The 27,331-nt window shown below is 39.2% G+C and overlaps 2 protein-coding genes across 4 annotated transcripts in view; one reads left to right on the top strand and one right to left on the bottom strand.

Moving 5' to 3' along the window:
• Positions 1-27,331, top strand: part of MCPH1 (microcephalin 1) — a 352,972-nt gene that overhangs the window by 128,401 nt on the left and 197,240 nt on the right. For 2 of the 3 annotated variants that reach the window (XM_083177354.1, XM_083177355.1), the window contains exons 11-12: positions 2,647-2,809; positions 19,013-19,090. In XM_083177354.1, the coding sequence (XP_083033480.1) occupies positions 2,647-2,809; positions 19,013-19,090 (241 nt within the window). The remainder of the gene's footprint in view (positions 1-2,646; positions 2,810-19,012; positions 19,091-27,331) is intronic. The other variant, XR_014471760.1, reaches the window with a different exon arrangement.
• The window catches only part of ANGPT2 (angiopoietin 2), a 64,792-nt gene continuing 59,851 nt past the window's right edge, over positions 22,391-27,331 (bottom strand). The window contains exon 9 of the mRNA XM_083177353.1: positions 22,391-26,655. Within this exon, the coding sequence (XP_083033479.1) occupies positions 26,495-26,655 (161 nt within the window). The 3' untranslated portion in view covers positions 22,391-26,494. The remainder of the gene's footprint in view (positions 26,656-27,331) is intronic.

Genomic DNA, 27,331 nt, shown 5'->3' with positions numbered 1-27,331 from the left:
ATACTCTAGATTTTACAATTGCATTGTCGCCAGAAGACAGTGGCAGAAATACAAGAAAAGTTTTGGTTAGACCTCGGACTGCGCTTAATGGTATGATGGCATCAACCATTCAACTAATTCCTTGGGCGCTATGGCATATGAGAATTCTACAGTGGCGATTTCTACCTTTTTTTTTATAAAGAAAGGATATAGCAACCAAGCATTGATACAGTTGCACTCTTCGATGGTTATCTAAAGATCTTCAAGCCAGGGTAACAAGTCTGGTTCTGCAGAGATTCTTTATCCTTAAAACAGATGCCAGTCTATCCGGATGGGGAGACAGAAGGGGTGCAAATGCACAATGCCAGCGGTTCTCAAACTGTGGGTACCTGACCCCAAAGTGGGTCCCGACCTACTCAGCATGGGGTCGCAACTCCATGTTGCTGACCTTCAGGCTGATGACTTTTCTAATCTCAGTCAGTGATTCAAGGAGTCTGAAAGATCTGTTGAATTGTGTTATTTTAGACTCCTCCCATCACTCTGTGCCTCCACATTGCTGCCATGAATGTGCTGTCTGCTGCCTACACATGTGATGTGATGTGATGACCTTCTGCATTCACTTGTTGGGGTCCTGTAATTATTTTTTATTGTATATTGGGGTCCCAGAGCAAAATAGTTTGAGGACCCCTGCACTATGCAATCATTACATTATAATATATAATAAGAGGAAAAAAGGGGAACAGCAAGGATGTTGCTGTGTAGCACACCAGAGGAATTTTTAACAATAAAATGTAACCTTTATTAATTGCATATTAAAAGGAGCAAAATAAAACATAAACAAATAACATAGACACAAACATGTGAATTAAAATTATTATATATTTCTATCCCTACAACGTGGGACCCCCAATGTATTTGTCTCAAATAATTATTATAGCGTTAAATATAGTTGTATTTAGTGTGCGTTTTATTTTGTGAAGGCAATTTTTTATATATCTAAGATCCTCTTCAAACTGTTATCTCCTTTATTGTGTTAATTATTGTCAGACTGACATATATCCAAGTCCACAAGGAGTAACAGTGACACATTCAGGGCTGCATACACGTAGGTGGTACAGCGTCTTTTATCAGGAAACCTGTATGTATCTGACAGGTTTCTATCACACACTGAAAGTGACTTATTGGTATAAAGTCAGCGTGTGATATTACTCACTCTGGATATAGTGCCCCAAGAATATTTTTGGCTTCCTATATCACCAGAGGCAGTACCGCTAATCTCACTGGAAGGAGATTGTAGCGTTCTTCACATGTAACCAGCCTGTTGCCTTTTACACGGAGGAAGCGGTAATAGACGTGATACACCGCTCCTCTGCTATATTGACTCCGGAACGCCGGAGAGCAATGGTACGCAACACCCTATCTAGACAGATCAAAATACATATGTGGGGTGGGGGACATGGGGGTTCACACACGAGGTGTGTGGTCGGCGCACGCTTCGCTGTGAGCTTCGTCGGGAGCTTCGTCAGGACCAACCTGGACAGGTGCCCAGAAGCTCATTAAGTACTGCTCTACTCATGAATATGCATGATGCATAGTCAAAGTGGGTGTGTTCCCTTGTGTGTTGTTGGTATATCATTGGCCAGTGATATTGGCCTGCCCACCAATCGTCCAGGTCACCTCTTGTTGAGCAGGTCTCTAACACTATGGGGTCACCATCTGTGGTGCAGTGTTAGGGACCTGCTCGACAAGAGGTGACCTGGACGATTGGTGGACAGGCCAATATCATTGGCCAATGATATACAAACAACCTCTTATGATATAATATTTTGTCATGTAATGATTGCATAGTGCATTTGCACCCCCACTGTCTCTGTGTATACCACTTTATTCTCAGCAGAGCATTATTGTTAAAACAGATTAAGAAAAATAAATTGTTACCAAGCTAAATTTATACTGTATATGTTGGTACGTGTGTTAATATCTGGAGGAGCCCTGCTGTTTTAAAATAAAGTGCAAACACACAAAGATACCAGACTTATACTCTGTCGACTGTGGACACTAGAAAAATTGTATTCTGTGTGTTTGTTTCAATAGTGCTCCCAGCCCCTTAAGAACAGTCTATGGGGGATATTCAATCTCGCGTCACGACTGTCTGCTGGCCTGACAGCCGTGACCATGTCCTGCTCTCGGCTGGATCGACATAGTATCGTCAGGCGGGATTCAATGTCCCGCCTGCCAAATGCCAAAAAAGGGGTGTGGCCACAAGATACGGCTGTGAATCGTCGAACTGTGGCCGGTAGTTCGACAATCCATGGTCGTTCTCTGCAGAATGGGCCTGACTGCTTCTAAAGTTGGGCCTGTTCTGCCGAGATCCCTGTTCAATGCTGTCAGGAAAGACTGTGTTGAATAGGGCCCCGCCGCCATTTCCCCCATGGGGAATAGTGGCGGGAGATTGAATACCCTCTTTTACCTTTTCCTCTTTCAAAGCACATTGCTTATTAACTTACAAGGTGAATTTCCAAATTGGACAGGACATTCAAAAATAAACCTGTACTAGTTGCTGTTGTCTTATGCACTCATGAAATACAAAAGTATTGTCGAGAATGGTTACACTGGCTTTGGGTTTTATTAGTTTATTAAAACTTATTTTTTCTTTTATATTTTTAGAACGCAAAATGCTGTTATCCAAGTTGTGAAAAAATTTGGAGGCTTTGTGTTTTCAGATTGTGTGTGCGAAACTACCACCCATGTAATTGCTGGAAGTCCACGGCGTACTTTAAATATTATTCTAGGAATTGCAAGAGGTTGTTGGATCATATCCTATGACTGGGTAAGTAACTCTGAACTTTTTTAACAATATTTAAATTAAAGTTACGGTATTTCCATCACCATACAGATTGCATGTGCAAAAAAGGTCATAGATCAAATCTGGAAATTGATTTTTAAATGGTTGTAATGTTTTCATGTAATATGTAGGTCTTTGTGCACAGCTATATAGATGAATGTTTCTAAACCATAATGCCTTAGGCCAAGTCATTTTAAATAATTTTCTTACAAATGATGTGACCAGTCCCCTCTTTATTCATTCAAATGAATGCACGTGTATATCTAGGTAGAATGACATATCTGTATTCTGAGAAATTGGCACCTACTGCTGTGTATATATACATTGCTTAGCCGTGTGTTGATGGGTTGTTGCGTTCAAGTAGTTCTGCCTGTGTTCTGTCAGTCAGCCATACAGCTAGAATATACAACAAAAAATTATAACTTTCTCAAACCATAGACTTTATGTCTAAATCAATCAGCAGACACTTTTGCCCTCATAATATTGACTTTCAGTTGGTCATCACTTCCATATAAATCATTTAAATTACCTTTTGAAGATTAAAATAAATATTGTAAAAATACACTTAAATTACTGCTTAGGGAGTTTCTGATTAATGTGAAACCGTAAAATGTAAAACAAATATATTTTCGATAGCACTTGTTTTGTTATTGCTTTTGCTTCTCACATAATTTACAGATCTAAATGCTGCGAAACATGAAATCTAGGCAAATGGGTCTAATATCCTATCATTTACAATTTTTAAATATTGCCACTTTCCAGTGAATGTATAGGACAATTCAATGACCTGGAAAATACACAGTTGTATACATATACAAATGTGCTACAATACATGCCAGCCAATATGTTCCGTATACAGCACAGTATATGTACTGTATAATCTAAAAAAGCATTGTTAAGTATAGCAGCTTACTCTAGTGGTACGATAATGAGGACACTGCAGTGGTTCGCATCATTGATGGGTCCCATTGTAGTAAATTGGAGGTAGGTGGATGTGGGTACTGGCTCCTATTCACTTAAATTGCATAACAGGAGTATTAGAATAGGTTAGAGAGCCTTACTTGAAAAGGATGCAATGAGGGTTTGCACATGGCGGAGGGGATTGGGAGCAAACAGTAGTGAATGATCCTGTAATTGCTAAATGTCAGGACAGACAGGAGTCACAGATAGGAAGATAATGATAGAGAAACAGATGTTGTCAAAGTCGAAATAGTATATAAAAAGTAAATAACATTATGGCATTTTTCAGCAATCGCGTGCGTACACAATTTACTTATACATGTGCTTTGCATGGCATACTACAGTACACTTTGCATATACTTACCAGCATATATATGAAGTACATGGGGGTTGTCCAGCACAGCTGCTTCAGTAAGTTACTTTGTAGTTTCCCGTACAAATAAATAGTATAACCAGCAGAAGTACGGCACTCCAACGCTTCTTTGTAGCAGTAAAAATGAAGTTTAATTCAAACAATGTTTCAATACAAACACTATAATCTACAGGCATGTCCCATCACCATAGAAATTGTGTAAACAATAACATTATATACAGGCATAGGGCATACACATATACATATAAGAACCAGCACATATGCAAAAGCAGTATACAATCAAAAGAGAAAACAATATAGACACAATCATAAATCCTTATTATATTGTACTAGAGGACAGACCAGATTGTTCATTTAGTCCATTAGGGGACACTGTTCCCAGCCAAAGAATCCATTGGGCTTCAGATATGAGGAGTTGACGACCACAATTACCACCTCGTAATGAGGGTGGACTGTGGTCTATCATTCTATATCTGAGTGGATAAATTATGCCATGCAGTTTGGCGAGCAACCTGCTGATCGCTCAAGCCAGTTGTTAGGGCCTTTCTTATAGAGGAATAGTGAGCAGCCATTCTGGCCGCTCTGTTTTCCCTATATAATAAAGTTCTCATGGACAAATGATCTGATTATATTGTGAACTGAGAATTACATGTCAATGGATGACGTATCTGAAATGATTTTCACATCAAAGGATGATTGAATCTAGGGCCTGCAAACATGTACTGGCAGGTAACAAAAATACACCTGATACATCCTAATACATTTATGTTGTATCACCAGGAACTGGGTGTTAAATCTGACCATTCACTAAACTGATCTGCACATCTAAAGAATGAATCAGTGAAGAACTGTATGAGAATGTAAACTTAATAGGACTAATGCTGACATTACTGTATGTGCTGTAATATAGTTGATAAGGTCCTGCGGTGGGCCCTTCCAAAATATCAGTAAGTCATCAATGTACCTATTATAATGCACAATGATATATTCGGATTATTGAAAAAAAATATTGTTCAAACTCAAACATAGATATTTGCACATGAGGGGGTGACCGCTGCCCCCATAGCACAACCTGTGATTTGCATGTAGAAAATATTCTAAGGATTTTTTTTTTTGTCAAGATCAGATACAGTAAGTCCAAAAGCAACTGAATAGTAGGACCATCATAATACTATTTCCTGAAGCCCATCCAGGTGTTGCAGCTATGATGCAACTACAACTTTTACCGTAAACACAAGCACACACATCACATATAGGAGCCGTGCATGTCTTATTAAGTATAGCTGGTGTGCTGTTACATAGTAATGCAACACACTTAGAAAGTATAACCCAGAATTACGAATCCAAATTGCAGTTAATTCTTGTATAATTTAGAATAAGCCCCAAAAGCTTTCTGTTTGTGCAGAGTCCTAACCAACGCAAGAATGTACTTAGAACAGACTATGATGTCTTCTTATCAAACAATTAGGAGACACAAGTGTGTCGCTTTATTACATGAATCTTTATTATTTCTCCAGAATTCTTGCCCCTAATTCAGATCTGATGGCACAGGCACGGATTTGCGCGGCCAGCATTCAGTTAAGACGCTGGCCCGCTAGAGTGAAATTCCACACATTCAGAATCCAAGATTCAATAAACCCCCCTAAGGATATTGTAATTATTAATTATATAATTATGCAGATTCAGATTGGCACAGGAATATACTGTAATTAAAGATGGAGCATCTCTGTGGCCAGAAATGGTGGAGGCAGTGAGTATGCATTAGTGTATGATACTAGGATTTGCGTATTGATGATCTAGGAGGTTGCTAGCCATTAAAAAAAAAAAGTTGTAATCCACCCCACCCACAGGGAGTTTAGAATAATAGTAATTTGCATATGGTATCCTATATTTCCTGAACATGTACAGAGAGACTTGAGTTAACAGCAGAATGGAAAAGAGCCATGCCAATGTTGGAGCTCAGAATGATCCCTGAGTTTTTATGTTGTATTTGTTCTTGCTAGCAAGTATTGTATTATATTCTCAGAACCCCCCAAGGCTATAGTCCCTACTTTTAAGCACAAAGAAAAATGTGTGAAGAAACAAAACATTCCGGATTGTTCAACCTTTGTCAGCTACAGTCCAGATGGATATAGAAAAGCATAATCATGTCCAAGTTGTGATCAAAGAGACAAAAAGCAGCCACCTCCCTTTTATCAAGTGATTAGATACAAACTAAAGTTTATTTTTTGAAGCAAAGTCTACAATCTCCAATTTCCCGACCAGGTTAGACAAAGAGAATAGACAGACCTATCTTGTTATGACTAATCTGTAAATTCCAGATTATAGCCATTCAAAAAGACTGACAATAGGGCAAGATAGTCTAATACTCTGACATCTGAAGATGCTGCTAACGATCAGTATGCTGGGAGTTATATAACTTCTATAAAATTACACGCATGAGATGTAGCGTGTGTCTGGGAAGCTGCCACGGTGTTCATGGGAAATCGGGACATGATCTGGATTGGAAGCTGGTCATTGTGATGTATGGCCAGGTTAAGTATCAGCAAGGCAGCACCCCTCATTACAAGCAGCTACTGTAGGTTGTGCAGTCTAGAGCTCTTCTCCTATATAAATTGGTTTAAACCAGCCACTCCAGGAATTTGTGTGTGCATGTTTGTGTATATAATACCACACATAAATGTAAGAAGGTTCCCTGGGCGTTATGTTATGAAATAGACTTTTTCCACCTCGTTATTTCAAGATAGTGATATGCAAAAAAGAAAGAAAAAACACACAATAGTATAATCTTGTATGACTTTTGCTGGTTAATTAAGACTAAAATTAGACTCGTACCAGAATCAAATGTCTACACAAGCAGTAGACATTAGCGCTCATTGAGAGTCAATTCTCGTCACAATGGCATCAATTCACTCATTCCTCAAAAGTTCACTCAGAGATGAAGAGAGAGCAATAGCATGGTGCAATAAAATTTAATAAAACATGAACAAGATAAAATGAACAGATTTTTCATCAGTGGACTCTCACCATATGAAATGTCCACAATATGAAATTGTAGACAATATGAGCAGTAGTTGTAATTATCAAACAGGATGTCCCTGGAATCCTGCATCAATGGTTCAAAGGCACTGGAAACATCCTCTGTTATCAGCCTACCGGTATCAATACAGGCATTGAGATGGGACAGATATTTATACCCCTCCTCCTTCAATAAATGTCAAAACCTAATTCCAGACATGTACAAAAAGAAGTTCTTGTGGTTTTCCTACAGCACTAATTTTTATAGGTTATAGAGTGAACCCGATGTTCCCACAGTCTTGTGTATAAACCTCCTTTTTAACTCCAAAAAAATCCAACCATCAATCACGACATAAATCACGGAAGTATCTTTCTTAAAAAATGTATCCAAGATTTTATTATATTCACAAAAAATACTTCTGATCAGGACTCCAAATGTTGTTGCTATATCCAGACATAGTAATCTACCAAAATAAACTAAAAAGCAATTTATTGAAAAATCCTTTGACTCCAGTTCATAATTTCCTTATGGTTTTCTATACCAGGTGTAGCTTTTTAGTACTGGCCGCACGTGTCTTTTCCATTACTTCTGGGGTATCGGCCGGACCGGAAGTGACGCATGCGTGTCAATGACGTCACTTCCAGTTGCATTCTACCGTGATCTCGACGGACTTCTTTCAGGGGGCAGAAGGCAGTGTCTGATGTAATTGACTCCGCTTGTACTGAGGCGCACACCTCCTGAGAAAAGGTGGCTATGTTTTCTTTTGCTTTCTGTCTCTTTGTACATGCGGTGGCCATTTTATTGGATGGAAAAAAATTTATTTGCACTGCGGCATCCAGTCTACAAGGTAACTATTTACTATTTGCCTGCCCCTTTAATGTGCGCCTTTCCACCACGCTGACACTTTCAACAGCATCCAACCCCCCACCATGCTGATATGCTGCTCAACTACTCTGCTGAGAGTGGCGGGTTAGCTCTTCCAGATGCCCCCTGCTCCTCCAAAATGCTGACATGACAGAACCTTCTGCTAAGAGCAGCTATCAGTCAGCTCCTTCCTGACTGCTAAGCACCTTCCTCAGCATAAAGGCAGTTGGCCAACAACTATGGAGAGATAGGAGGGCTGGGTTTCCCACCCTCAGCAGTAAGCATGTAACTCCTCTTGAGCAACTTCTATGTAGTTAAGCAACACATATATAATATGTAGTGGGCATTACGGCATGTGCCATAATGTGTAGTGGGCTTGACGTCGTGTGACATAATGGGCAATATGGCATAATGTGTAATGGGCACAATGGTCTGTGGTATAATGTGTAATGGGCATTATGGTCTGTTGCATAATGTGTAACATTCATTAAGGTGTGTGGCATAATGTGGCCATGCCCCTATTGTCATGTAGCCATCCTCTTGTTTCATATGCTCCTTAGCCACTTGTTGATGTTATCCTATACTTTATTATCTTGTATGTGTATTTTAGCACAGTATGAGTAGATACTGTAAATACAAAGATGTTTTGCGATATTGTAGAAATCAGAACATACTTGTGTAAGACAAAAACAAGTTCTTTGTTAGTTATTCTCTGTTTTGGGTGTTTAATAAGATATTGCTTTACTGAAAGGAAAGTAGATGTATCATGTTTTTGTATCAACATTCATAGCAACATGTGGTCTTAGTAGTAGTAATTGCAATGGATCACTCCATTTTATTTCGATACTAAGTAATCAGCTGACAGACTTGCAGTAAACTGATCAATAGCTTGCAAGTTATAACCGAGAATGACCTAATGAAACTTTGTTTCTTGGCCCATGTAGTAGCAGGCAAAAGAAATATACACAGATTCTGCATTTTATGATTCCCTCATCCACCAATGTGCCCATACATTGTAGAATCTTTTTCAGTAATTTGCAGATCACTTTCATCCAGAGATTAGATCTGCAAGTCATGAAAGCGCCCATTTTACTAACAAAAAGTTCGAAATGGAATGTGACTGATTACTATATACCAGTAATATACAGCCATGATTGGTCGGTGAATTTCTGGTTACACTTTGATCATTATCTGTATTGGTTTGGTGGATTGCGCACTCGAGGGGGGGGGGGGGTTGCTGAAAAATCTCCTAGAGCTGGGGTAGCCAACCCTAGTCCTCGAGAGCTACCAACAGTGCATGTTTTGCAGGTCTCCTCACAGAATCACAAGTGAGCTAATTAGCTCCATCTGTGTATCTTTTAAAATGTGTCAGTGATTAATGAGTGCAGCTGTGCAGCAGCTAGGTTGTCTGGAAAATGTGAACTGTTGGTAGCTCTCGTAGGCTAGCGTTGGCTACCACTGTCCTAGAGGATGGGTGGGGAGTAGGAATAGTCACTGAGGCCCACAGGTTGGTATCCTTTCTCTCACTGTGGGTGCAGTGTGCATTAACACCTCCTCACACTGCACCCACAGTAAGAGAAAGGAGGATACCAACCTGGGGGCCTCAGTGACTATTCCTACCCCCGACCCATCCTCTATCAAGGTATCTACACCGCCATCTTTTTACCAACATTTAAATAAATAAATTGTACAGCACTGTACAACTTTTACCCACCTTCCTGACTACACTTATTTCATAGGAGATTTTTCAGAACCCCCTCCCCCTGAGTGCGCAATCCACCAAACCCATACAGCTATTCCTGGGGGTCTTGGACAGACCCAGGATTTGCAGCACCAACCTTTCTTCTACGATCCCATGGAAGCCTACACATTGGGATATCATCCCATTCCTTGTTGTTAGACAGGTTACTTTTTAACCAGGCGCCTCCCTCTTGGGTATAAATCCCTGCTCCTCCCCTCCTCTGGTGTCTTTTTTTCCTGTCTCCTTGTTTTAGTTAGAGGCAGGAGGTTACTTTATTTTGGGCTCACCTTTAGAAACAGGAGGTCACTCTGGGTGGTTGCAGCATGGAAGTGTGGCTCTCTGGAGTTTCTTGTCCATGTCATCCGGAGAACAAGCAGGAGCATGGTGTCTGTAAGTCTCCATTCTCCTAAAACAGGCACCAAGTAGAGTGGAGCTGCGGTGTATTAAAATCAGCTATTGGCGCCGCCGGAATCCCCTGATACAGCCGTTCGCGGCAGCATAGACTGGACTACAGTATCCAGAGAGCAATGCGCTTTGCGCGTACTTCCGGGTTCGGCGGGACGCATGGACTACGGTTTCCAGAATCCATCGCGCCTGACGCGCACTTCCGGTTTCCGGCTATAGCGTTTGCACGCTTCCTAAGCGCGCTCTGCTGTGGGTTTAAAAGACAGTCAGATACTGTGATGGCTGAGGCAGAGCAGCAGCGTGGTCCGGTGAAGACAGCGGAATGGTAGGACACTGTGGGTTATGCTTTTTGATTGCATAGATATATCTGGCCATACCTGGTTTGTTAATGCAGATTTCTGGTGCTGTTGAGATGGATCTGCCTTCCCCCATTAGAGAAGATAGTGCCCCTGTGAGGTGAGCCTGGTATTATTTTTTTTTAGGCAGTATAGAAGTTTTGTTTTCAGTATGAGTGATAGGCTTTCCTATTATTTTGTTTTTTATTAGTGTGCCTACTGGAGCTAAGAAGAAAAATACCACTGTGAATTGTATGGCTTGTGATAAAGTGATGGATGCAGCTTTGGGCAAGACTATATGTGAGGATTGTGAACCTCAACCAGATCCACAGGATAGTCATACAAAAATGTTGAAAGATCTTATGGATTGGATGAGACAATCCTTTGTATCCAAAGAGGAATTTGGGGGAGAGTCAATGGTCTAAAAGATCTAGAAATCAAGCAGGATTCTCATATGATATAAATAACTCTTCTGATGATGGTGATGTAGATAATTTCTCTGAGCCTGGAGAAATCAAAGAGGATGTCAGGGCGTTTAATTTTGATACAGTGGAATATATATTAAAACAGATTTACAAATCTATGAATGTTAAGGAAACTGTTGCACCCACAGAAGGGGCAGATTTATTATTTGAAGTTAGATCCAAGAAGGGTCATTCTTTTCCTGTACATCGTATTATGAAAGAAACTATTTCTAAAGAATGGTCTAACCTGTATAAGAAACAGGGGAAACTTTTTCGTATAGACAAAATGTATCCTATAACGGATGAGGAATTCCTTAAATGGTGTGGCATACGGAAAATAGATGCTGCTGTAGCAGGTGACATCTCGCACAACATTGCCCCTCGAAGATGGGGCCTCATTCAAGGATCCAATGGATCGAAGAATGGAGGGTTCCCTAAAGAAACTGCATCTATCCACAGCAGTATCTCTCAAAACAGGGGTAGCTTTAGCTTTGGTGGCCAGAGCTTTACGAATGTGGTGTAATGCGCTTCATACAGATATTGAAGAAAAGATTTCAAGACAATATATAAAAAAATCTGGAGGTCATTCAGAAATCGGTGGAATTTCTGTGTGAGGCGACCATAGATGTGACTTTGTTTGCAGCAAGAGCCATTTCGGCAGGTGTAGCAACTAAAAAGGCATTGTGGTTACGATCTTGGTCGGCAGACTCTAATTCCAAGAATCGCTTGGTTTCCTTGCCTTTCGAAGGGTCTTTTCTGTTTGGCACTAAATTGGATGCCCTGATTCACAGATTGACAGGAGGAAAATCTCTGAAACTCCCCCAAGATAGGAGGAATAAATTCCCATATCCAGGAATCTCTAAACAGATGTTTAGAGAAGCCAAGTCTAACAGGCCAGGTAGACCCTACAGTCAGAGAGGTACTTTTGCTAATTCCAGACAGTCCTTTCGTCAGAATTATAGAAGAAGCGGAAGACAATGACAATCAAAGAGTTCCTCCAGTGGGAGCCCGATTATTGCAATTCCCAGATGTATGGGATTCCGTGATTCAAGACAGATGGGTACAGAAAATAGTTCGAGACGGTTATTTGCTGGAATTCGGCCGAGTTCCCAAAAACTACTATTTCATGCTGTCAAGAAAGCCAAGATCTATGCTGGAAGAGAGAGAGTTGAAGAAGATTGTATCCAATCTCCTGACCATCAAAGCCATAGAACATGTTCCAGAAAGCCAGATGGGAAAAGGAAGGTATTCCAATCTCTTCCTAGTAGAAAAGAGCACGGGGGTGTTCAGGACGATTATAGACTTGAGACAGTTAAATCCGTATTTAGAGGTAAATAAATTTCATATGGAGACAATGAAAACCATAACAGCAGGCATAAGAAGAGGGGATTTTATGATATCCCTTGATCTAAAGGATGCATACTACCATATACCGAATCATCCACAACATCGGAAGTTCCTCAGGTTCGCTATAAAACAGAAACATTACCAATTCACATGCCTGCCTTTTGGTCTCGCCTCCTCCCCAAGGGTGTTCACAAAGGTGCTGGTTACTTTAATAGCAGTCCTAAGAAAGAGAGGAATTCTTCTTTGGCCATACTTAGACGATATCCTCATCGCGGCATCATCCAAGCAAGTGCTACTAGAACACCTGCAAGTAGTGGTCAACTTCCTGCGAATGCATGGTTGGATAGTAAATCTGCAAAAAAGCCAATTGAAGCCCATTCAAAGAATCAAGTTCTTAGGGGTGATGATAGACTCGGTAAATTTCAAATTTCCCTGTCAGACGAGAGATGTGCAAAGATCAGAGACCTCTCCCTTTCCCTGATCAAGTCAAAATCAACATCATTGCAAAAATGTCTGAGTTTATTGGGGATGATGTCCTCCACTATAGGGGTCGTTCCATGGTCTCCGTGGAGAATGAGAACATTTCAATGGACAATCCTTCCATTTCTAAAGAGAAAGGCTTTCAAGACTCTAAAGATAAACCTATCCTTAAGGGTAAGTCTCTCTTTCCTGGTGGACAAGCAGAGCATTGGTAGACAGAGCGACTTCCTTACAGTCTCCGAAGTTTCGGGTAATTACAACCGACGCAAGTCAGTTAGGCTGGGGGACCCATTGCAAGGGAGAAGCAACCCAAGGGGCGTGGTCAAAAGGAGAGAGTGTGAATTCATCAAATTGGAGAGAAGCCGAAGCGGTCTGGAGAGCAGTGAAGGCTTTTTCTCAGAGTGTCAGAAAAACACACTTAAGGATCTTCTCCAACAATACTTCTGTGGTAGCATATATAAACCACCAGGGAGGTACCAGGAGCAAGTCTATCATGGAAGTGGTTTCAAGAATTCTAACCTGGGCAGAGGAGAATTTGAATTCAGTGACAGCCATTTATGTGTCAGGAAAACAGAATGTCCTAGCAGACTTCCTCAGTCGGAACAAGATTCTCCCTGGAGAATTAGAGCTGAATGAAAGAGTCTTCAAAGAGGTGACCGACCGTTTCGTCACACCAGAAGTAGACCTCATGGCCACACATCTGAACAGAAAGGTGATGACCTACTTCTCCAGATATTATCTTCCACAAACCTCAGCAGTAGACACTTTCTCCATACAATGGACATGTCGACTAGGTTATGTGTTTCCCCCTTTTCCCTTGATACACAAAGTTCTAAAGAAAGTCATGGACGACAAGATACAAGTGATAGTAATCCTTCCATTCTGCCCCCGAAGGGCATGGTTTTCAACAATACTGAGGATAGCGGTGCAAGATCCATGGACCCTGCCAATAGTTCCAGATCTTCTATTGCAAGGACAGATAAGGACAGATGTGGCACCCAGATCCAGCAGCCTTAGCTTTGACGGCGTGGAAATTGAGAGGAGCCATCTGAAACAAAAAGGTCTTTCAGACCAAGTGATCACACTTTTACTTCAAGCAAGAAAGTAAGTATCTTCTGTGGCCTATTACAGAATATGGTGCACTTTTATTAATTGGAGAGGTTCGAAGGAGGCAATACAAGAAGTCCCAACTTCTGAAGTTTTACAATTTCTACACAAAGGGTTTGTGGATGGATTGGCCAATTTGACGTTAAAAGTACAGATTTCGACCTTAAGTATATTGTTAGAGAGGAAGTTGGCAGAAGAACAACTCGTCATCAGATTTTGCAACGCAATAAAGAGAATGAGACCCCTGATAAGATCTCTTGTGGCCTCCTGGGACTTGAATCTGTTACTAAAAGCTTTGATGAGACCTCCTTTTGAGCCATTGTGTGAGATTTCGCTGAAATCTTTAACCTGGAAAACTGTGTTCTTGGTTGCTATTACATCTGCGAGGAGAGTGAGTGAGCTGCAAGCTCTCTGGGCAGAAGAGCCTTACCTGAAAGTTTTGTCAGATAGGATTGTTCTAAGAACTAATCCTCATTTCCTCCCTAAAGTTGTTTCCGAGTTCCATCTCAATCAAGAGATTTCATTACCTACATTCTACCCCGAACCCAAAGACAAAGAAGAGGAAGCTTTGCATCATTTGGATGTGGTAAGAATTATTACTACATACTTGGGGAGAACTGAAGAGTTCAGGAAAGTAAAAAGTTTATTTGTAATCCCAGACAAGGCTAGAAGAGGATTAATGCTGTGTACACACGGGGGAGATATATTGCTCAGCCATATATAGCTGAGCAATATATGGCTGAGCAATATATTGCTCCGTTTCTCCTGTTCATCAGCGACCAGAGATGGTCGCTGATGAAAAAGAAACTGCCGGGGGGAGCCCGGCAGTGGTAATCAGCTGGTCGCAGGAGCATGTTCCTGCGACCAGCGATCACCACAGGGGCAAAAACGGGAGCGCGCACCCGGCTATATATCGCCGGTGCACACTCCCATTGCGGGCAATATGGTCGCTCAGCGACCATATTTCCCGCGATTTTGGACAAAATCGCCCCCGTGTGTACGCACCTTAACTCCTTCCAAGCAAACTATCTCAAGGTGGATAAGGGAAGTCATCTCGTTTGTATATAAGATGGAAGGAAAAGAAGTCCTGGCGATTATCACGGCACACTCCAAGGGCCACTGCTACATCATGGGCTTTGGAGGCGAAGGCTTCAATCAAAGATTTGTGCGACGCTGCTACATGGTCCTCAAGTCATACGTTTTCTAGACATTATGAGCTGAATGTGTCTACACCTCGATTCGGAGGAAGAGTTCTTCATAGTGTAATAGATTATTAAAATCATTACAAGAACTTGAATTTGGCCCTCCCTTGTATTTTTAGATATGGTATTTCCCAATGTGTAGGCTGCCATGGGATCGTAGAAGAAAACATCGGATTATACTTACCGATAATTCCTTTTCTTCTTAGAGACCATGGCAGCCATTATTTGCCATCCCTTATGTTCTTTTTTCCCAGAGTGGAAGGAGACACTCAAAGACACCAGTGGAGGGGAGGAGCAGGGATTTATACCCAAGAGGGAGGAGCCTGGGAAAAAAGTAACCTGTCTAACTACAAGGAATGGGATGATATCCCAATGTGTAGGCTGCCATGGTCTCTAAGAAGAAAAGAAATTATCGGTAAGTATAATCCGATGTTATCATCCCTCCCCCAATGGAGCGCGCTACATCCCCCACCCACCTTTCACGTTTTGGTCATTATCGGCAATTGGTGAACCCATTATATAACACTAATAAAACATTCTACGATTTCTTTGGAGTGATCATTTAAAAGTATAGTTGGTAATATCAACTGCTCCACCATTGGACGTTTTTTTAAATACTGTACAGCGCCTTTAGCACCACACATGATTGTTCCTCAGGAAATTAAAAAAGAAAATTCACATCACTACACAAATTGGATACACAATCAGCTTCTGCTTATTGAAATTATATGTGGCATGTCTATGTTCTTTCTGTGACTACATCTGCATATGAAATGTACACATTGCAGTGTATTGCAGGAAAGCATTGTAGTGTAGCTTTTTGTGTGCCGATACAGCTGCAGTTACACACAGAACATAGGCATGCCGCATATTTTAATCAGCAGAAGTGGTTTGCATAGCGATTTGGATAAGATGTGGATTAGGACTTGGTTAGTCAGGAAATGCACCATTGGCTGACAATATTCCCAACTGTTTCTATTAATGATTTTGACAAGGATTGCTGTGATTTTGCACACTTCTGACTGCTAGTGCATACTGTATAATGAGCTTTTTTAAATGTGTATCATAGGACTAAATGATTACCAGATGACTAGATCGACAGTCAGTAAATTATCACCATATGGTCGAAGTGACTATGGTTGACACATGAATAGGTTGACATGTTTTTTTAGGGAATTTATTTTTTTTCCATACTTAACCATGCAAGCAGATTCAAGGATTGAGAATGATAGTTTCCCAAATCATTACAAGGGAAGCGGTGCACTGATTGAGGGTCCACACGCTCAGGCGTTAACACTGTTATAATTGCCTCCGTGTCCGCTGCTGCAACTGTCTTTTATTTACCATGTAATTGTCCTAATTTGCATTTGTACTGTAAATCACTATTTTCTTGTTTTGTTCTTTTGATCATCTATGTATTGTCAGGTGCTGCAGAACCCTTGTAAATATAAATAATAATAATGATGCCCACCATGTTAACGTTTTTCTTTTATTCGTTAGTGGGCCATTCTGGACATTACTGGGCAGTAGGAAATTGTTGCTTGCTATAAGTGCTTCAGCATAAAAAAAGAATGGATGATACGGTACTGCTTTCCTAGCACGGCGCCCATCGCATTAATCGTGTACATTTTTATAAGGCATACAATCTGTGCTATACGTGCGATTTCGGTTTTTAAATCGTATGTATCGTATGAAAAACAGTAGTATAGTAAGGTACGATGCGTGCGATTCGATGACTGCGATGTATGCGTTTAAATCGATTGCCGTTGATAGTTTGGGGAGGCATTAACAATGGAAGTGGAGTTGACATTATAAGCACCCAATTTGATGCATCAACACTTAAAAATCACATATCTCATTATAAACCACTAAATACAGTGTCATTTTAAATGCACCCCATTCTTAACACCACCCCCACTATGAACGCCAACCCGAAGCGTGGCGAGCGGCGGCGGTATGCGTCCTCCGACCTTTTCATACCCCCACTATCCACGTCGGCGTGGAGTTGATTTTATAAAGTGTGGCGATCACACACGGATACATGTGAAGGTATCCGCGTCCCCTCGCGGGGCTCACCACGCTTCGGGCTTGGTGGCTCGCTGCGCTCGCCACACTTTATAAATTCAACTCCACGCCGACGTGGATAGTGGGGGTATGAAAAGGTTGGAGGACGCGTACCGCCACCGCTCGCCACGCTTCGGGTTGGCGGTCATAGTGGAGGTGGTGTTAAGAATTGTTTCACATGGAATCACTTCACAACCAAAAGGAAACACATTTGATTCTTTATCGTATAAGCACCACCACCATAGTAAAATAACATGAAAATCATATCACATTGCATGCCATGACATACCACTACTTATGATATGTGAAGGCATGTGATAGGATTTACAATGCCCAAGATAAAAAAATACTTTCATCACATCAATCGTATGCAACGCATGCATCTTATGACATTAAAACAGTACGACTGATGCGATACGTGTGATGAAAATGAATACGATGAAAAATCACTGTAGTCCCATAAATTGTATACATTGCAAGCATCTTATGGTGCAGAAACACATAAGATGCATGCGATGCTTGCGATTAAGGACCGATACATGCGATGCTTATCGTGGGCGCCGTGCTAGGAAAGCAGTACCGATGATACTTGTTTCTTTTCGCGGCGCCCGATATATCGAATGCGATATCGGCCGATCCGATGCGATTTTTTTTTTACCTGTTCATAACCCTACTATCCACTACGCATGGAGTTGAATTTATATAGTGTGGCAAGCGAAGCGAGCCACCGATCCCGAATCGTGGTGAGCGTACGCGGATTACTTTGCTCGCCACACTCTATAAAATCAACTCCATGCGTAGTGGATAGTGGGGTTATGAACAGGTAAAAAATCAGGTCATCCGATATATCGGCCGCCGTGAAACTAAACAAGTACCGAATGGATACACTTACAGTATGTTTTATTAGAAGAAGGCTGATTTTTTTGTTTGAAATATTGGAAACTTTTATTGCAAGTTTGACAACCTGAACGCAATTCTGGAGCATCTTCATAGCATTTTTCTATTTGAACACTCCCTATCTTGCCTGACTGATCTCTTACTTTTGTTTTTAATTGTGTCTTTTTCCAAAATTATTTAGGATTATATACTTTACTGTTTTTTATACAAGTCTTAGACTAGATAAACATCTATACAGTCTTGTTTATGCCCATGAAAGTACGCTGACATGTGTTTATTTATATTGCTTATAACTGCACATATTTTGTTATACCTGACTTAGTCTTGCAAATTTTGGGAAAAATGTCAGAAATTTCCATACCACAGCTTCACTTCTCTGCTACTAAATTATTTGAGTTAAAGCTTAATATTTTTATTTTATTGAATACTTTAAAAAAAAAAATCTGTGTAATTTTGGTCATTCATAGATGATTTTGAACAATATTATATTCTTGCCCTCATTCAGACGTATTTTTTAATAAACTCTTTAGGAGAATTCAGTAAGTGCTGTGTTTTCGGCTAGCTGAATAATGGCACTAATTTGCCCCCTTAGAATTCAATTGTCGCTGTTTTCAACTTTTTCACCCATGTAATTTTCACAAGGGCAAATCGGAATGGATGAATACGGACCCAAAATTGGTCCAAACAACCGCAAATTTATCCAAAAATGGTGAAAACACGTTGGACGACAGCTAATTAACCGATCCACATGGTTTCGCCTGTGTTGGTCAAAAAATCATCATGGGCATTGAATAGGGTAAATCCAATTTGCCCTAAAAGCTGCTAAATATTGCTGATTTATCACCTGGTGAAATTGTATACCCTCTCAAACTTTAAAACACAGTTCCTTTAAACTCACAAAGTTACAAAGCTGTTAACATCTTATTACAGGTGCTGTGGTCTTTAGAACGTGGCCATTGGATTCCCGAAGAACCTTATGAGCTTTCGGACTATTTTCCAGGTGCACCAGTAAGTCGTGGATTTCATATAAAATAATGTTTTCTGTTGGGCTTGGTTACTGGCGTTGTTAAAATTAGAATTTGTATTCGTATCCGTTTGTAAGAAGGCTGTCATCACATTACTGTTTGTTATCTAAGTGATTCATGTCACATGGTTCGGCTGCCCTTATAAAAATATATAATCTTTGTGTCCACATCGTAATGGCTACCACTGCTAGAGTACATCATACATTAAGGGCTGCAACTTTAATGGCAAAGCAATTACTTTTAAATGTTTTCAAAGTCACAGATGTGTGTCTCACCACATATTTAAAACTAATGATAAACACCGCTTACTTAGTTTAATGTATTTTCAAAATTTCTCAATAAGAATGTGTTAGCCTAGGAGTGCCGCTAAGGATAATTCTGACCACTGGTGTAGAGTGTACCAGACGCGCTAGGTTTGCAGTGGTCTTGCAAAGAAATTGATGTGAAGTTGCAGGTGATGTACCCTTGAATTTTACTGTTGCAATAGTGATTGGAATACGATGCATATTCTAAGAAAAAAGCTTTGGTCATTGTGGTCAGGATGGATAACCTTGCAAATGATGATCCTAAATGACTCACCCTTTGTATTGTCTCCATGGTCTCTGTATTTCATGCAAGTCTAAGGGGATTTTCAAACCAGTGTGCTATTTCTGAAAGGGGAAATAACGCCAGGGCTTATTCAATGCTGTCGTTTCCAACAGCATTGAAGGCGGATCTCGACAAAACAGATCCAACTTTAAAACCAGTCGGATCTGTTAACGTTTTCCAGGTCTCCTCACAGAATCATAAGTGAAGTAATTAGCTCCACCTGTGGATCCATTATAATGTGTCAGTCGTAATAAGTACACCTGTGCCCCAGCAAGGTGATCTAAAAAACGTGAAGTGTTGGTAGCTCTCGAGGACTGGAGTTGGCTACCACTGGACTAGTGGTAAGCAGGCGGCACTGGCACATTTACAAGGATTAGCTACACTAGGTTGAAATGCATAGAAAATGTGTATATTTAACTTGTCATCATATTATGTAACCCCATCGAATAACTCTGATCACCAATTACCTTGGGTCTGCTTATTTTAGACCTGATGTCCCTAAATGTGGATATTTTTGGACATGACCAATGTATGAGAGCATCTAGTATTCTTGAGAAACTGAATTGCAGTACTTCTTTAAGCTAATGGGTGCAATGTACCGTGTTTAATATATTTTGTATAAGTTTTTTGTAATGAGGATTGATATAGGTGACTTTTTTCTTACTTAGACTATAATTCCTCCGCTGTCCGTTTGACTTCCAAATAAGATCAAGCTTCAAGTCAGCTCTCTCATATGTGATTAACAGCAAGTAGTAGAGAAGTCAAATGGTACCTTTTCATAGAAAACTATGGTAGTTTAGAAACTGATGTAGAATCAGGCCTTTGGTGGTATCTTGGTTTCAGAGTGTAAAAAGAAAATGCCTATATTGAGATATTCAAATAAAGTAGTGTATTGTAACATAGTGCTATGTGACGTAAGCTCCTACCATTTTCTTTATTATTACCCAGTTTTTTTAATCCCCATTTCCAATTGTAAAGCACAATGAAACATGCTGCACTGTATAAGAAATGGTTAAATAATGATGAAAATAAATAAAGAATAATTGTAAGCAATGCAGCGTGAGCATACTAACACCATTCTGTAATGTAGTCCATAGTGTCCTGTGGTGGGGCTCACCTTTGCTATAAAGATTATGGTGAAACTTTGTATTACAAACTTATTGTTACAGACAATGTAGAGGATAAATGCGTAAAGCTTAAACTCATAAAATAGTTAAGCAGTTATTAGCTCTTGTGTCTCAGCATGATAGTAATGCGAAGCAGAAGAAATCTATAGCTTCAAAGTTAAATAACTTGCAAAGGTCAGAATGTTAGACACCTAGTCCGCTGACATTTATTACAGTGGAGTCCAGTCTAACGATTATGCAGTGGAATTTTATTGTATTTGGTGTGTAAAAATAACAGTTGGCAGACTTTGTGACTGACAAGTAAAACTACTGTATATAAAGTGGGATAAAAGCAAAACTAATGGCCCATACACACTGGGCGATTTTGAGCTGAAGGCAGCTCCGTTAAGTAGTTTGAGCAGCTTTCAGTTCAAAAGCCGCCCAGTGTGTACGTGGCAGCGATGAGCGCTAATGTGTGCTCTCACATCATTGCCAGTGGCCGCCGCTCATCTACTGGTATTACCAGCAGACGAGTGACGGTGTGGATGGCTTCCCATAGCATCTTGCTTATAGAAAGTCGTCCACCCCTGGGGAAATCGCCCAGTGTGTATGCACCTTTAGCCTATGTGAGCCAAATTCAAAAATATGTCATATAGAAAATTAATACATATACATATTAGTAAAAGATTATATTAAAAGGTCTTCATTGTTCTTGCTATTTTTTTTATCTATGATATTGATAACAGAAAAAGAAAGGAAATAGCACATGAAAAACCTATCACATGTATATATTCAATGTAGATATCACATATTTCAATAAAACAAAATAAGAAATTGCAGTGAGGAAAATTTGATGTCATTTATAAAGTAATCTAAAGCGTAGGCTCAAAATATATTCTATATTTTTTTTTGTTTAAAGCTTTTGTGGAATACGCAAAATATAAACCCAATAAGTATGTACAGTAGTAGTAACATTAGCACAGGATACATGTAAAGGTGCAAAAATTGTAAAAAGCTGTCATTTTCAGATAATACAATCATGCCAAGTTATATAAATGTCTTTGATCAAAGTGTTAAAAGGGGTGTAAAGGTGTTTAGAATGAGAAGGGGTTATAAGGACTGGAAAATGGGTATTTGCCTGCTAAACATGTGAAGGAGCAGAAGGCAGAGAGGGATTATAGAGCAGAAATAGGCGAAGAAAAGACAAGATAGTGAAATGGGCAAGGGGACTAACACCAGTGCAGACAGTCTAAACATGGACCAACCAACTATGGCGCCTTGGGAGGATTGGTGATGGTGTCCAGCAGCAGGAGGTGGGGGGCTGGCATACGATTGTCTGGGTGGGCGATGGTGGGGGGGGAGGTGCTAGTGCACCGCTGGAGGCACCACTGACGCACACCTGCTTATCAGTGGCATGCACTGAAATTTTCCAGGAGAGCCTGCTCCTACAGCGCAGTTTAACCCGGAAATTTAGTGGTTAATCTCCTTAATGCTAATTTCATTCTAAACTTCAGTCTTATTGAGTGTAGTTTTATATGGATTAATATGTTTAATCTAGCTACATACTGTATATTATGATGTATTAGAAATAATAAGCAACTGGTTTTATTGAAAGAAGTACAATACATGTTAATGTTAGAAAGCATTACAACATTGTCGATCAAGGTTTGTAATACATATTAATGTTTAACAGTATTATATTAAACCTTTAAGTGCTAAGTGAATTTGTCAAAACATTTTGTATTCATTATAATAACCTGTAATGTTTACCCTATATAGGAAATATAATCCTTTTTTACACAACATTTTATACAACATTTTGTATTTGAATTTATATAACATGTGAGCGAAGGTGGCATTTTTAGCTGATATTTTGCATATCGCTCACAGAGATGTTGACACTCATATTTTGCACAATTCTTACAGATAGCAGATATTTTGCGCATATGGTTTGTACAAAAAAGGGTTTGAATTCTAAAAAAAAAGATTATCCCTTTGCCAGGACTTCAAAAGGAGGTCATTGTCTGTGCTGTTTCCCAAAATACAATATGATGCCAGTGTAAATACTGATGACTTCCATTTAGTCCTCATTGTTAGTGGTAAGAATGTGGTTGGTCTAGTAATAATATAAGACTTGGATCATGGTGGTCATTGATTTTGAGACTGATAGGAGTTTGTGTTTTAAGAAAGAGTTCAGATATGGATTCACTTGGAAAAATAAGATGAATCGCTACTTATGTATTATCTGGGCTCCCATGTTAAATGCACCCCATTTTTTCATACCCCAACTATCCAACTACGCATGGAGTGGATTTTATATAGTGTGGCGAGCGCAGCGAGCCTCCGTGCCCGAAGCGTGGCGAGCCCCGCGAGGGGACGCGGTCTCATAAAAAAAACCGGGAGCCCAGATATTACTTAAGTACCGATGAATCTTTCTAAAAGATGACAGCACTTGAACAATAAAGTTACAGTAAGTAGTATAGTACATAAAAAACATTGAATAATCATCACATCTATGGACAAAAACAGTTTTCATAATGAGATCGGTCAGAGGAGAATTGCTAGAATTGTTCAAGCTGATGGCAAAAGCCCAGATCACCGATACAGTCCTTGTGGAAATTCCTCTCTAATAAATATATATATATACACACACTCTGGTTGATTACCATAAAACCTGTCAAATGTATTAGTTATTCTTCAGAATCCTTTTATTATGCTCACAAGTAAAGGCATCAATATAAAATTAATCTGATAAGGTATGCATGCAAGAGCCGCTCTTTTTAAACGGAATGTTATTAGAATACCTGCATATAGACTAATCCTGGTTAGAATTTTATCCCTAGCCATTCCCTCCCGCATCCTAAAACTGTCCCAACACACAAATATCCATATACACATAACTATACAGTACATTTACATTTTACCCCAATAATAAAATAAATTTTACTTTTTGTGGTCCCACTGCCATTAGTGATAGATTCCTAAATAATCCGACTATAGTTTTAACTTCAGTTAATCAGACTGTACAAAACCTCTTAAAATTTTTGACTGCTTCCACACTCTGTAAAGAGGAAATGTAAGTTAAATAAATGTAAAATATCATATAACACCATATGGATGATCTAAATCCATATATATATATAATATAAACTTATTAGAAGACTAGCATCTTAGAGCTACTGTACTTGCACTCTGATATGGCTATTCAACAGAAACTATGTTTGCATCTTAATTGATATTTATTACACAGCCCCCCAATTTAAAGTATTTTGAAGTTGCTAAATTAAAGAAATAAATGTACTTTTTTCAAATTGGATCTACAGTAGTTCATGAGATAGTGGATACCTTCAATTAATAGGTATTTTACCCCAAATCTGTGCATAAGGGAATCTGACAGAACATTTTAGAAGGTGAGACATGCACATATTCTAGGTGGTCACTCATTCTATAATATCCTGCGTCTGTATTTAAGTGAACGGCCACCCAACCAACAGTCAGTTGAGCGGTTCACATGTGTTTCTCAAAAATACGAGCTTATCTAGCATATAACATGTCATATGCTTACCCAAAAATCCATCAGATAAAAATAAAATTTGTTTTGATCAGTGTCCTATACATCAAGTTTCGTTCATCTTTTCTTAAGTTTATTAGTATTCAATGGAGCTAGTCAGTGAAAGCGTTATGAAAACTAAATTTACATCGTTTATTAAAATATGAAATACCAAATTCAGTAATTGACATGACAAAACACAGGTTTTTTACAAAACATAATTATTTTAACATTATCAAAACTGAGAAATAAATGGTTTTAAAAAGTTATTACTTAGTTGAATACTTTTTGTAGAATATTAAAAATCCTAATACATTTTCTTTGTATAATGTGCTTCTTTTTTGCTCATGTTTTCTTCTATTTCTGGGATTTGTAAACAAAATAACATTTACTTAATTAAATTTTACTTAAAAAGGAACATGGACATGCATTTCAAGATTAGTCACTTAAAACAAAAATGACAACAGTTAAAGAAACCAAAATGAAGAAGGTACATAGAATTTTGCATATGTACAGTAATCTTAAAATAGAGAATTTTGTAATTGTTTGCATAATCCAGATAAATTAGAAAATAAAATCGATCGCTAATGATTGTCTACGTGGTAAGGGATGTTATTCAAACAGAGCCACATTTTGTATTTTAGTAAGCACCTTCATTTGGTTATCTAATGTATTCATCTTTAGTGTTCTACTCTATTGTAAAGCTGTTTTTGTGAAATAATTTTTCTACTGTATGTCTTTACTGCAGAGGCGTACCTACCCCTTCTGACACTCTGTGGGAGTGGTCTCTCAGGAAGTGGGCATGGCCTCATAGCCTAACCCCTGTTACCATTGCTTCAGGGGTCTAAGAGATGTATTGCTGCCTCCAGAGACTGCTGTGCTTCACTGCCAGATCCTACACTGACTGGAGCCATGTAAAGTTTAGTGTCACCCCTTGGCTGGTGCTGCCCACGCCCCACTTGTGAAGCCACTGATTTAGTGTATATTGTTGTAACCAAATTTCTAAATATAAGACTCTATAAAACCCAGAAGATAAAATCTTCATGAATGTAAATTACATTTGTCTTACCCTGATTTTCCACTGTAGCTTTCATAAAAAAAAAAAAAAAAAAGATATCGACATTCCCTTCTATAAAAACATCTATAGCTGCCCCCCATAGATTCAAGACAATGTGTTGCTGGCGCATAGCAAGAGGCTCAGGTGACAAAGCAAAATATTTGTTTTTCCTGCTGTGACCTAACTAGAGTGCCCCAGTCTACCAATATGCAGTATACTGCATACAAATACAGTTTAATCATCTAGAATACTGAGAAGCCAATCACTAAATCTTTAAAGCTATACAGTGCTTGCAGAGCAGGCACCCTGTTTTATTTAGTGATTGGCACAGACATGCTGGTCCAGGCATAGTTAACATTTAACACATAGATATATAATTTATCTCAGTCATTTTCAAATGCCTGGGAGCACATACAAAATTAAAAGAAAAATGAATTTAGGAAAATGTGATATACTACAATAAATGTTATGGATCTTCAAGTTCTGTGAGTGTGTCTTCTTCTGTAATATCAAGTCATAGAAACATAATCTACATACTCAGTGAGGACTCCAGATTCTTTCGAGATTTGAATAGTACCTCAATAACATGCGGAAGTTTTAATATGCTGCTCTTAGTGATGGGGTTAATTGTAATAACCCAGACAATATGTAAACAGGTCACATTTATGTACTCTAACTTAACTTTATATGTGTAACACATAATCAAAAACTGTATACAGTTCATTTACAGTAATATGTACACCACATAATACAGAAAATAATACAAAGTGGTTTGCAGGTAGGCTGCCACAAAGACTGCAGGCATAGTTCTGCAGAAAGGCACAACATATGTGTTCTGTAAATTTCACAGTTCCAGTTATTTACATCCAATTAAATGCTGCGCGCAGCAACAATAACACCTCAGACGAAGTGTGAAAAACTACCTAGAAATGCCATGTATTCATGTCTTTATATTGTAAGTTGTTTAAAGTCTTTTCTCTTAAGTTAGGTCAACCTCTGTCCATAGTGCTGTTAATTCCAATCAACATGGTGGTAGTATCGAGTTCTGGCAATTGTCATTATTATTTAATAAGAACTATGTAATGTTTAGAAGTCAACAGGTCGAATCATCATTGTTGTTGCTTTCAGAGAATACCCCGATCCTTTCCAGTAGTACCACTTGATTCCATTAAATTTATTTGTGTTTTGTCCCAGTGAGTAATACATCCCATTTAGGTTGGAAGGACCACAGGCATCAAACCACCAACCTGCAAATAAAAAAAATGCAGTTTATTTGGATTGCACCATAAACTTTTGTATTAGTAACAAAACGCTCAGGCTCTAGCATTATTATTTTTTTAGCACTAATTAGTGCTCTGATTTATTGTTTTGTATGGATCTGGAACTTATTTATGAACTATAGATGACTAGAAGTTTCTAAATAGAAATGTACCAATTTATGTAAGGGGTTTTCTTGCTTTTAAAAAATTTGAGGCAAAACACTTTTTCAGCTGAAAGAAGAATGGTATTTGATATTCACTTTAATAATACGGTAGTTCCTTTTGGTGTTTATTATAATTATGGTGTTTGTTTACTAACCCTTGGAAAGAGAGAAAGTGGGTGGAGATTAAGTATCAGCAGAGAAGCTCCTAACTGTCCAAAAATCACAAACATTTGATCTCTCTCCGCTTTATCTTTCCAAAACTTAGAAAATAGACTTATATATACCTAAAAGTGCAATAAAGTTAGATGAGCATGATCTGTGTAGCTATTTGTTAAAGTGATATTCTGTATATGCTTTTTTATTTAACAGCACTAATCCATGCTTTTGGGAGCAATCTCAATCTGTGGTTTCCTGATATCATGACTTTGCCCCTAGAGTAGTGATGGCAAACCTTCGGTCCTCCAGCTGTTTTTGAACTACACATCCCAGCATGCCCTGCT

This window comes from Crinia signifera, chromosome 3 (assembly GCF_055691185.1).
Source record: "Crinia signifera chromosome 3, ASM5569118v1, whole genome shotgun sequence".
NCBI classification, from domain to species: domain Eukaryota; kingdom Metazoa; phylum Chordata; class Amphibia; order Anura; family Myobatrachidae; genus Crinia; species Crinia signifera.
Note: the sequence above shows the minus strand (reverse complement) of the source record. Positions and strands in the feature narration are given on the sequence as shown.